We start from the raw sequence: 13,168 nt of genomic DNA on the forward strand, positions 1-13,168 counted from the left end.
CAACATCTGCTCATTCTTCAGAAGAAAATGGAAGGCTGTGAAAAACAGCTTCCAGAGAAACAGTGGAGCCGATTGGGGTCTCAGCAGAACCTGATCCAGAGCCATCGAGTGTGCTGGATCCAGACTGTCCTGAACCAGAACCTCAAGTGGATCTGGATTATGTGGAGCAATCGAGTGTCCCGGATCCAGACTGTCCTGAACCAGAACCTCAAGTGGATCTGAATGATGTGGAGCAATCGAGTGTCCCGGGTCCACGTGATCCTGAGCCAGAAACGGATGTGGATCTGGTTGATACAGACTCAGAGCAATCATCTATCCCCAGATCCAAGCTGCTGTAAAACAGAAAGTCAAGCAAAAAATCCGTCAAAGCGTGATCCAACTGCTGGATCACCTGGTCAGGGATCTTATCTATGCACAATCAGCTTGTAACACGCCAAAGAGAAAGGAAAACTTGAAATCGCATCATATGACCCCTTTAAGATAAATGAAAACATTTTAACATAGTTGCAACTTGCGCATTCAGTTGATCAGCAGTTTCTAGCCATGCAGCCTTTCTCTCTGGTTTTATGACAGCTGTACCTTTTATGGTTATTAATAGAACATTAAAACATGTCAATCTAAAATTGCTCTTTAAAGCATTAAAAACACTAAATTAAAAGTTGCGTTGCTGGGTTTTAAAGCAGGTTTAAAAAAAAAAATTTAAGTCTGTATTTACAGCAATTTTACTGTATACTGCCAGAGCTGTGTGAGATCACTAACATGCTGCTAACAAATGTATATAAATAATTAATTAATTATGATTAATTACAATTATTTATATCAGCTGCCAGTAGTAACTGTAGCAGAATTAAATTGCCCTCAACTAATCTGTTCGTCCAGCGAACATTCAGTGTAAGTTCATATCAACTCTAGGAAAAGTTATTTTCGTGGCCACAGAAAATACTTTCATACAGTATTAATGCATTAGAGCATGCAGCAAGGATCAAAATCGAAAAGGGACATTAATTTGCAAGGCAGAATCAGAAACTCATGTAATTTGTGCACAAGAGTTTTATTAACTAAACACTAACACAAACTAGTCTAACAAACAAACAAACAAACAATCACTTATACAGGGGAAAGGGCAAATGAGACTTGATGGATGAAACCATCAGGAAAACCAGAGAATGAAGCTATGAAAAGAGTCAGTTAACCACCTGAGTAAAACCATCAGCGCCGTTTATAACGGGGTCTACAGCTTATACTAAACCTCTGTTTCGTTTAGTTCAATGTACGATACTTGCATTGCCTTGGTCGTTGTTTGATTGGGTCGGTGATTGGGAGTTTCTTCCCAGTGGAAAGATATCTAAGAGAGACATCAGCTGAGATCCTAGGATCTTTGGTGAATGTAAAGATAAGGCCGAAGCCTGGTGCAGACTTAAGAGTTGCAGAAGCGTTCTAGCTCACATTCTCATGGATTATACAAATGAATATATGAATGAATTAATTATATGAATGTATCTCTGAAGGTTTTGACTATCTTCAGAAACGATTCGATGGCATTTTGTTTTCATCTTCGCTCCATGTAATACCTAATAAAGTAATGTTTTAATCGCAATGCTGCTTTGTGCATGGAGGTTACGTGAAACAGCTGTAATTCTGCTCCTCCATCAGCGCCACCTGCTGTCAGAGAGTGGCTCTACAGAGACTTGCATTCACATTCAGTCTGTGTGCAGTTTCTGTCTGGCCAAAAACGGACCGAATTTGCATGCCCTGCTGTAAATTTGACCGGTTAATGAAAAACAAGCTTATGTGGATTCTACACATTTAAACAATTCAGATACGTTATCTATAATTTATGGAGCAGATAAAGTACATATAATCATTTATTAATCAATTATCATTTTGACTTAACCCTTTTCTTTATTTAAAGGCTGAAATGTGAGGTTTACCTTTTTATGAAACTTTTTCAAAGCTTTATTTGAACATTTACATGAGATATTTGAACATGCTATTAAACCGTGGTCAGTAAAATTGTCATTTAAAATCCGAACATCATTGGTAACGTTATTGTTTTAGTGAATATACAAACACAAAGTCATTTTATTTGTTGTTTGTTAAATATAAAACTTGGTGAAGTGATTTATGTGTCGGTACTTTTTGAACATCTCCAGCACATTTTAACAATACCGTAATAATACTGATAACCGTGATAATTTTGGTCACTATTGTCACGCCCCTGGACTCTTTCTGTTGTGTTTTCCCTCCCCAGGTGTGCTGTGTTCCCTTTAATTAGTCATTCCTTGCACCTGTGTTTTCCCAATCACCCAGTGTTTAAAAGCCCCCGTCCTTTCCGTTAGTGTTTGTAGGTCCTCAAACGTCATTCCTTGTGTTCCAGTGTCTCCTACGTATACAAACACAAAGTCATTTTATTTGTTGTTTGTTAAATATAAAACTTGGTGAAGTGATTTATGTGTCGGTACTTTTTGAACATCTCCAGCACATTTTAACAATACCGTAATAATACTGATAACCGTGATAATTTTGGTCACTATTGTCACGCCCCTGGACTCTTTCCGTTGTGTTTTCCCTCCCCAGGTGTGCTGTGTTCCCTTTAATTAGTCATTCCTTGCACCTGTGTTTTCCCAATCACCCAGTGTTTAAAAGCCCCCGTCCTTTCCGTTAGTGTTTGTAGGTCCTCAAACGTCATTCCTTGTGTTCCAGTGTCTCCTACGTTCCCCGTGTGATCATTAAAGACTGTGAATTGAAGTTATCTCCATGGTTCCTCATTCCTCGCTCCTTGCCTCCTGAGAAGTGTGACACTATAATCGTGATTAAGAAATGTTCATACCGTTACATCCCTAATAGTAGGACTATTAATAGGGATGTGCACAAGTTTTCTGAAGTGACAGCGATGACTGATAATGTAAACAATGATCGGTCATGATTAGCCTTTGTGTGTTCTGGAACTCCACCTTCTTTGACGCGAGATTTTTTTTTCCCGGTTCGCTTCTCATTTAACGGAGGTCAGGCAGAAGAACAACATCTCCAAGTCACTAGCAACATGAACACACTGGAGTGTCGAATAGCTGAGCTGCCACAAATATATCCGCACCTGTACGATCGCTCGCGGAGAGACTTTAAAGATTCAGAGAAAGCATTTAATTCCTAGAAAAAAATTGCGACGAAGCTTGGTATCGATGACCCAGAGTTATGCAAAAAGCGATGCAGAGAAACATCCGAGACAAGTTACAAGCCATGAAAAGAATGAAAGAAAATAGTAAAGATATAAGGTAGCAAGTACCAAATGCATGTTTCAAATAAATGTTACACCATAACCTACTGCTGCTGCTATTGTTCTTTCAATAAGTGAATTTAAAGGTACACAATAAATTAAATGCCAAAAAACATACATTTAGGGGTGCAACTGCACATTTGCCGAGGGGTATGCAAGATCAGTGTTGGCGCCTCCCTTTATTCTAGTAGCCTCTAACACTTACTCGCGCAGAAAACATGACAAAAAGCCCATTACTAGTTTGTGCATGGAAGGATACAAACTCATCAGGAGTGAAAAAAGTGACAAAGGTTTGACCCCCCTTCCCCCTTTTTTAATACCATAGGAAAAAAAGGAAAAGTGAGTCACATAACATCCCCTTTACCTCCTTGAACACTTTTTTTAAAATACCCCGGACCCCCCAATACAGTAAAACTGCACATTTTAGAGTGGCCTTTTATTGTGGCCAGCCTAAGGCACAGCTGTGCAATAATCATGCTGTCTAATCAGCATCTTGATATGCCACACCTGTGAGGTGGATGGATTATCTCGGCAAAGGAGAAGTGCTCACTAACACAGATTTGTGAACAATATTTGAGAGAAATAGGCCTTTTGTGTACATAGAAAAGTCTTAGATCTTTGAGTTCAGCTCATGAAAAATGTTGGGCAAAAACAAAAGTGTTGCGTTTATAATTTTGAGAACATCTGCAATTTTTTTTCTTTTAATTTTTACTTAAAGAGATAATTCATATATTTCTGCCAAGATTTCACATGGTAGAAAAACAAATACTATTAAAATGAATGTCATGATTCCCACTATGACCACTAAAAGGTAGCAGAGGGTCATTTATTGTCTCCTTTACCATTTCCACTCTGTAATATAGTTCTTTTCACATATTTTGCTAATAGATTTATATTTAGACATTATAAAATCACTGTTATAACATTTAAAAATCTATTTTTAGTCAAAGTTCAGCATTGTTTTGTTACACAGATGGCCTATATTGAATTAACAACGGCAATTTTCAGTGAAAAGTGGCTAGTTTATATCCTTGTTTACAATCTTAGTTTCATTCAAATCTAAATCAAATGCCCATTCACAAACATGTAACTACATAGCCTATCATCTTGAACCCTCTTGTGATCTCGAATTGCAGAATATTTCAATAGGCTGTATGCATTTGAGAGACGTTCTTAAATGTAATGCACATACATGCATGCACAGTTTTGCCGTTTTAATCGCCATTTTGGTCATTTCGGTAAGTAGATGCCGATCATGGAAACTAATAGCAGAGTTAGGTAAGAATCTAGTCGTATTGCAGTTTTCTCGATTGTTAATATAACTGATTTTAATTGGCACTTTTCCCCCCCAAACCATTAATTCAGTTTTCAAAACAAAGACACATTTCTCAAAAAGTTTAACAATGAGTAAGTAAAACATTATGTAGCAAAACTGATGACACACCAATCAGAATCTCTGCATGCTAACAACGGAGAGAGGAGAGAGCTGAGTCAATCATCTACAGGGGTTTTATACTTACACATACAGTAGGGTGACCATACGTCCTCTTTTCCCCGGACATGTCCTCTTTTTGGACCTACAAAAATGCGTCCGGCCGGGATTTCTTAATTGCCCAAAATGTCCGGGATTCGGTTGTGTTCTTAATCCCGCTGAATCTCTGACCATTGCCGCCTGCTGCCGCAACATGTGTTTCGCTTCCTCGATTTTCGTGTCCACTCCTTTAAACATTCTAATATTGTATAATATCATTTTGGCACATCAGAGAGCCGCTCTCAGGATGCAGTGTATTTAAATATTTTTGAATGAGCATTTGAGCTGTTTACTTTCACTTTCGATTTCGCGATCACACGCACTCTGTGTAAAAGGAGCACATCTTACAAGATCAGATATTTGTCAATGAGCTCAGGTTCTGTTGAGCAGCAAATACTCCAGCATGGTCTTGTCAGTCATCTCTCCTTATTCTTGACCTGAGATCAGTCAAATCCTTACTGCAGAACACAAGATCCAGGGGGCGAGGTTGGATCCAGATCCAACTCCTCCCACCATACATATACCTAAACCAACCCGTCTTCACCCCCTGATCCCTAAACCCACCCATCTCCACCCTCTAGATGTGGATCCAACCCCACCCCCTGGATCTTGTGTTCTGCAGTGAGGGGCTACTGCAAATCTGACTCCTGCAGCTCTTGTTGGATACAGGGTTGCCAAGTCCGCATTTTTTCCACAGAATTGGGCTACTTTTAAACTGTAATGGGTTGATTTTCCCAAGTGGGTTAAAGGTTTGAAATATTGCCTAAATTACATTTGACTGAAATGCTTGTGTTGAAACATTTTGCATTCTATCTATGATAAAACTTTCATGGACTTCTACATTAACTGTTCCCTCCTGGTGGAATGACCTGCCCAGCTCAATCCAAGCAGCTGAGTCCTTAATATTTTCAAGAAACAGCTGAAAACATATCTCTTTCATCTTCATTTGACCCTCTATCTCTAGCACTCTCTATTCTAATGCTACTTTTAATTTTATCTCCTTTTTTGTTTTATTAAAAACTTGACCCTCTAACATTTGCACTCTCCATACTATTTCTATTCTAACTACTTGATTTATTTATAAAGAAAGAAAAGCCTCCAACACTAGCATATTCTCTATTCTTTCTACTTATTTTATTTTTATTTAAAAATGACCCTCTAACACTAGCATTCCCTATTTTTTCTACTTGTTTTCTTTTTATTTATTATAAAAACAAAATAAGCAAACAAACAAAAACCTTGCTATGTATATGGTAATATGAAACCCCGCCCCCTACTGTCCTCTTTTTGAAAAACTTAAATATGGTCACCCTAACATACAGTATAATTACAGTACCAGTACATTAGATAATGGACATTTTACTGTTCTATATGTACCGTAAACTGTAGCACATGTTGTACACCTTCAAGCGTGTGACTGTCAAATTTTATTTGTAACCATTTTTTATGTGCACTGCATTTTTGCCGAGCTGAGAAATGACTGCCTAGCAGGAACTCTGTCCTTCTACAGCGTCTCTGACACAATGAGCCTCATCCACACAGTCCAGACCACATTCACTCAGCCGCTCTATCCTGGGTTTAATGTTGGTTTTGGATCAGTGAAACTGTGTTGATGAATCAGAATAGACTGACGAGAGATTCTACCCATAATGCTTTGAGCTGCATGATGAATCAGTAATCACACATAGCAATAGACCAATTTAGAGTAGACGTCACAGTTACGTCACTTGCAGCTGCGTGCGCATAGTGGTTGCAGAAAAACACTGGGAACAAGTGGATATAAATGGGTAAAATCCATGGAATAAAATAAATATTTTTGTGCCTTTTGATGTCAAGATCGGAATGCAAATAATTTTTATAGCATACTGTCGTCAAAGACGCCATTTGAAGCTAAACGCAGATGTTTAAATGGACATACTATGGATGAAAACTGTTATGATCACTCTACTTTTAAAGCATAAATTTGATTTAAACAATAGGTCTACATAATATTCACATATGCTGTTCATAGGGGACGTATTTTATTAGCCTTACAGATACAGCATGAAATATTATTTAAACCTTACTATTAACATTTTTACATAACATTTATTTATTTAATCTCACAATTCTGACTTTTTTTCTCGCAAATGCAAGTTTATATCTCCTAATTCGGACTTTATAACTCGACTTAACTCAAAAATAGTGAGTTTGTCAAATCTGAGGGAAAAAAGCCAGAAGAGCCGAGGGGGAAAGAGAGAATGACGAATTGTTTTTCCTTATTAGAATTGTGAGATATAATCTCGGAATTGCGAGAATAAAGTCAGAATTTTGAAATAGAAAATCAAATGTACTTTTTTTTATTCTTTTATTCCATGGCTCCATAGCCTGCCGCTTGAAAACCCTCATTTTCTGCCTCCAGATAGGCTCCGCCCACAGTCTGAAGCATGTGTGCATGTAAATCAGATCAGATGCAGTAGTCTGATAAAGTCATTCGCACGCCAGCATGTTCTGTTTCTACAAAAGGGCACCAAAACAATACATCATCAGCTTCAGGGTGTCTGATGTAAGACTTTGAAGGCATGCCTGAAGAAAAATGGGTTCACGAATCAATTTGATTGACGCGTTCAGTTCCCTGCATGCACTGAATCTTCTGGAACCTTCTAACGGAATATTTAAAAACACAAAGAACTTGGAGAGAATTGGAAGAAGTGGCCAAGAACCTACAGTTAGTTGAAACCAAATCTGCAAATGCATCCTGTTGTTTGGCATCGATAGATCTTTATTAGTTGAACACCTGCAGTCAGATTTGGTGTGCAGAACACATGCTTCAGACTCTGGTCATGCTGCGGCGGTCCTATCCACCTTATTTTTCCAAATAAATTTGTCAATTTAATGAGTCTGGCTTCCGGTGTCATCCGCTTCCAGCTATTTTTAGCTGTACAAAACAGTTCGTTCTGCTGCTTGATATTGCAAATAGGTGTGTCTTACCATATCATTTTAATGTATTATCTGTATTATCTTAATTATGAACACACTGGTTTGTAGTGTTTACCGTTTACTGCACATTGTTATTCTTCTCGTTATTTCCCTTCAGCGGCTAATAAGCCGAAAGTCTCGCACAATCACAAAAAATGGCTTACTTCCGCGTTGAAAAATAAGGTAGATAGTCTAAAGATATTAAATCAATTGCGTAGAGGTATGGGTGTTTGGTGATGAGTTTTTGGTTCAAGGTCTGCATTTAAAGTCACACCAGAGGTGTTCAGCTGGGATTAGGACTTGGCTTTATGAAGACCAGTCAAGTTCTTCCACACCGACTGAATCAATCATTTCATTTTGAACCTTGCCTTATTCACAGAGGCATTGTCATGTTAGAATAGAAAAGGGTCCTGTCCAAACTGTTGCTGTAAAATTAGAAGCTCAAAATTTCCTAGAATATCATTATATGCTTAAACATTAAAGGGATAATTCACTCAAAAATGAAAATTTTATGTTTTTCTGCTTATCCAGCTAATCAAAATGGTACTTACTTGCGCTTATCCGGATTGTTCAAACCGACTTAAAACTAAAAGATTAGGTTCTCTCGCGCGAACTCATCCGGGAGCGGTGACTTTCCACGTATTCCCAACTTCTGAGCCTGCTCGCCTGAAGTTATGGTTGATTGCTCTTCAGCTGGATATCAACACACCCTTTAACGTAAACTACACCAGAGCGCGTACACACCTCACGCACCGAATGCAGATAAACAAGATTTAAGATTTGTACTCGTGGAAATTACTAAAGTAGTCAAACCTGTTCATTAGAAGGGGGTGTCCCAATTCTTTTGCCAATATAGTCTACATCAAAAATCCTAATGAACCAAAAACTGGATATGATGTCAAAAGATCAGGACTAAATGTATCATTTTCTTTTTTGGCCTCGGACCAAATAAACCAAGAGAACCGAACACTCCTAAATAACCAGTTAAATATTTATTAAAAACAAGACCATAAAGCCTCTTCGAGAGCTTTTCTTAAAAATACTTTATGAAGATCTTATATTAAAATGATTCTCATCATAAAGTATTAAATCTGTTGTGTTTTAGTTCAGTTCAGCAGAGGAGATCAGAAGCAGAGCCCAGCCATGTGTCTATGAAGAGTGACGCGTCTATGGTTCAGCCAGTAAAGTTTAAGAGTGGAGATACACGGCCTGGTCTCAGGTACAACTGAGTTATATATCATTTGTATTAAAACATTCTTATTGTATAGTATTTATTTTCAACAAAAAAATCTTCTTGTGCTTTGTTTGTGGGTATTTTTTTTAATCTGTATCTGATAATGTAACATACAGAGTATGTGAGCGGAATGGAGTGGCAACAATTTCCCCTCCGCGCTCCGAGCATTTAATAATCACTCCGCTCCGGGTTCACCATTTCCCGCTCCCGCTCCACTCCTCGCTCACTGATATCAGAAACACAGCTCCGCGGCTAAAGTATTTCAGTATGTTTGAAATATCACAGTTCTGTTCATAACGTATATTAAAAGAAAATAATAAAATAAATAAAATGACAGGAGCTTTTCAAAGTGGATTATTGGAACACTAGTGTGCAAACTTATTTCCTACCACATGACAAGCTAATAACATGGTTGTCAGCATTAAAAGGTAGGCTATTGATGCTTTTTGCAGTGCAAATTTTGTTTGTGATGAAAATAACAAAGTTTTCGTCAGTTATTTTACCTACGGATCGCTGCATTTCTTACAGATTTCTGCTCATTCGAAATCGGATGCAGATGAAGTAGCACTGTATGAGATTACATTTGTTTGAATGCATTATTGAGAGAGCGATTGCATGTGAATAAAATGTTGTACCTGTTTAAATCATGATTTCACCTGAAAATATTCAGTATCTAGAGGGAACAAACAAATTCCTTAATAACTACCCTATGTCCATTGCCTTCAACATAGCCTTCACATTGTTTCTGATTTGAGTGATCCTTCTCTATCAAGCTAGCTAAATATGTTTAATGTGAATTCTTGCTAAATGTGCAGTTATATTATGGGCCGTTGGCATGAATTGTACTCGTGATGGAGCGGTGATGGAGCGCTCTTGGAGCGAATGAAAACCACGACGCTTTTATATAAACGGTAAGTTTTCGTCAGTTATTTTACCTACGGATCGCTGCATTTCTTACAGATTTCTGCTCATTCGAAATCGGATGCAGATGAAGTAGCACTGTATGAGATTACATTTGTTTGAATGCATTATTGAGAGAGCGATTGCATGTGAATAAAATGTTGTACCTGTTTAAATCATGATTTCACCTGAAAATATTCAGTATCTAGAGGGAACAAACAAATTCCTTAATAACTACCCTATGTCCATTGCCTTCAACATAGCCTTCACATTGTTTCTGATTTGAGTGATCCTTCTCTATCAAGCTAGCTAAATATGTTTAATGTGAATTCTTGCTAAATGTGCAGTTATATTATGGGTCGTTGGCATGAATTGTACTCGTGATGGAGCGGTGATGGAGCGGTCTTGGAGCGAATGAAAACCACGACGCTTTTATATAAACGGCGTGAAGGAAATGATTATAAACTGCTCTTTAAAGTGCATTTGCTAATGATAAATAAATATCTCATTAGTTGAATACAGTAATTTAAAGAATTAACTTTAATCTCTCCATGTTTTAGCTCAGTTCATCAGAAGAAATCAGATCCAGAGCCCAGCCATGTGTCTATGAAGAGTGACGCGTCTATGGTTCAGCCAGTAAAGTTTAAGAGTGGAGATACACGGCCTGGTCTCAGGTACAACTGAGTTATATATAACTTGTATAAAAATATTATTATAATATGGCATGGCCGTGGGAACTAGGGGTGCTGAGGGTGCTGCAGGGCCAGGTCTGAGATTTTCCTCGTGCCCCTCAATCATCCCCAAGATCTTTGTGATAGTTTTGTGATTAATTATGTATTAAACTGACCAGAAATCTGTAAAGTTGCAAAGACTAAAGTCTCAAATCCAAAGAGATATTCTTTATAAAAGTTATCACGCCTACCTAAAACGGCTCGTTCTAACACGCCCCCACATGTCTACGTCACTATGTGGGAAAATTTGCATAACGCCGCCCAAATGTTCACACAAAGAAAGAAGGCGTAACTTTTATGCCGTCGCCGCCATGTTGTGGAGATCGCCATGTTGTGGTTTCACTGTGAAAGCGAAACTACTTTGTTTGGTCTTCCAAAAGAGGACGATACCCGCTTCGTCATGCCTAGAGCTGATCTGTGCTGGTCGCTGAGGAAATACATCAACTTCTCGCTGTGGATCGCCGGATCGGCTTTCACCGGACGAAACAGAGTCCAGCCCGGGGTCGTCACATGTGGTTGCCGCAAGCCCACAGAACGCTCACTTTAGCCCGCCGTGTGTGACGCTGTGTTTCGTTGTGAAAGCGTTTTCAAAGTGGATTATTGGAACACTAGTGTGCAAACTTATTTCCTACCACATGACAAGCTAATAACATGGTTGTCAGCATTAAAAGGTAGGCTATTGATGCTTTTTGCAGTGCAAATTTTGTTTGTGATGAAAATAACAAAGTTTTCGTCAGTTATTTTACCTACGGATCGCTGCATTTCTTACAGATTTCTGCTCATTCGAAATCGGATGCAGATGAAGTAGCACTGTATGAGATTACATTTGTTTGAATGCATTATTGAGAGAGCGATTGCATGTGAATAAAATGTTGTACCTGTTTAAATCATGATTTCACCTGAAAATATTCAGTATCTAGAGGGAACAAACAAATTCCTTAATAACTACCCTATGTCCATTGCCTTCAACATAGCCTTCACATTGTTTCTGATTTGAGTGATCCTTCTCTATCAAGCTAGCTAAATATGTTTAATGTGAATTCTTGCTAAATGTGCAGTTATATTATGGGTCGTTGGCATGAATTGTACTCGTGATGGAGCGGTGATGGAGCGGTCTTGGAGCGAATGAAAACCACGACGCTTTTATATAAACGGCGTGAAGGAAATGATTATAAACTGCTCTTTAAAGTGCATTTGCTAATGATAAATAAATATCTCATTAGTTGAATACAGTAATTTAAAGAATTAACTTTAATCTCTCCATGTTTTAGCTCAGTTCATCAGAAGAAATCAGATCCAGAGCCCAGCCATGTGTCTATGAAGAGTGACGCGTCTATGGTTCAGCCAGTAAAGTTTAAGAGTGGAGATACACGGCCTGGTCTCAGGTACAACTGAGTTATATATAACTTGTATAAAAATATTATTATAATATGGCATGGCCGTGGGAACTAGGGGTGCTGAGGGTGCTGCAGGGCCAGGTCTGAGATTTTCCTCGTGCCCCTCAATCATCCCCAAGATCTTTGTGATAGTTTATTATGTATTTATGTATTAAACTGACCAGAAATCTGTAAAGTTGCAAAGACTAAAGTCTCAAATCCAAAGAGATATTCTGTTATCACGCTATCACGCCTACCTAAAACGGCTCGTTCTAACACGCCCCCACATGTCTACGTCACTATGTGGGAAAATTTGCATAACGCCGCCCAAATGTTCACACAAAGAAAGAAGGCGTAACTTTTATGCCGTCGCCGCCATGTTGTGGAGATCGCCATGTTGTGGTTTCACTGTGAAAGCGAAACTACTTTGTTTGGTCTTCCAAAAGAGGACGATACCCGCTTCGTCATGCCTAGAGCTGATCTGTGCTGGTCGCTGAGGAAATACATCAACTTCTCGCTGTGGATCGCCGGATCGGCTTTCACCGGACGAAACAGAGTCCAGCCCGGGGTCGTCACATGTGGTTGCCGCAAGCCCACAGAACGCTCACTTTAGCCCGCCGTGTGTGACGCTGTGTTTCGTTGTGAAAGCGAAACTACTATGTTTGGTCTTCCAAATGAGGACACGGCTAGAAATCAGTGGTTAAGTTGTATTTACAACACTGTAACAGAACACTTCAACCCAAATATTCAGATGTGTGCAGCGCATTTTATGGAGGACTGTTTCCTGATCCTGGGAGAGTAGACTACAATGCCGGCTGTTCTGACTCAAAGACTGTAAGTACGTTTTTTTATATTTAAAGGATTTGCCACTGATGATTCAAACGTGAGTTTTGAGCAGTGTAGAGTAGCGCTTGTAGTTCGTCATTTCTCCGATCAGAAATGCAGACATGGTTTTATGTTTACGAGGCCCGATGCAATGCAGTGCGTAAAAAGACAGTATAACTCATTATAATCCGTAATTATGTCCCCACTGGATGCAACAAATGCCTCGTTTATAATGGGTTTTAATGTTTTTGTCTCGTCGCTCCGGCCGGACAGGTCAGCACAGTATGGTGAGGGGCGTAACATTTCCGTCACACGCTTGAGGTATTCGGCCAATCACAA

The 13,168-nt window shown here is 38.9% G+C and overlaps 1 protein-coding gene across 1 annotated transcript in view; it reads left to right on the forward strand.

Annotated features, from left to right (window-relative positions):
• The first annotated feature begins 27 nt into the window (after positions 1-27).
• Positions 28-13,168, forward strand: part of LOC107570416 (protein NLRC3-like) — a 34,529-nt gene continuing 21,388 nt past the window's right edge. Inside the window, exons 1-4 of the mRNA XM_016256647.1 lie at positions 28-212; positions 8,842-8,982; positions 10,458-10,571; positions 11,900-12,013. Of these exons, the coding sequence (XP_016112133.1) occupies positions 28-212; positions 8,842-8,982; positions 10,458-10,571; positions 11,900-12,013 (554 nt within the window). The remainder of the gene's footprint in view (positions 213-8,841; positions 8,983-10,457; positions 10,572-11,899; positions 12,014-13,168) is intronic.

This window comes from Sinocyclocheilus grahami, unplaced genomic scaffold (assembly GCF_001515645.1).
Source record: "Sinocyclocheilus grahami isolate Dianchi unplaced genomic scaffold, SAMN03320097.WGS_v1.1 scaffold1455.1, whole genome shotgun sequence".
Taxonomy (NCBI): domain Eukaryota; kingdom Metazoa; phylum Chordata; class Actinopteri; order Cypriniformes; family Cyprinidae; genus Sinocyclocheilus; species Sinocyclocheilus grahami.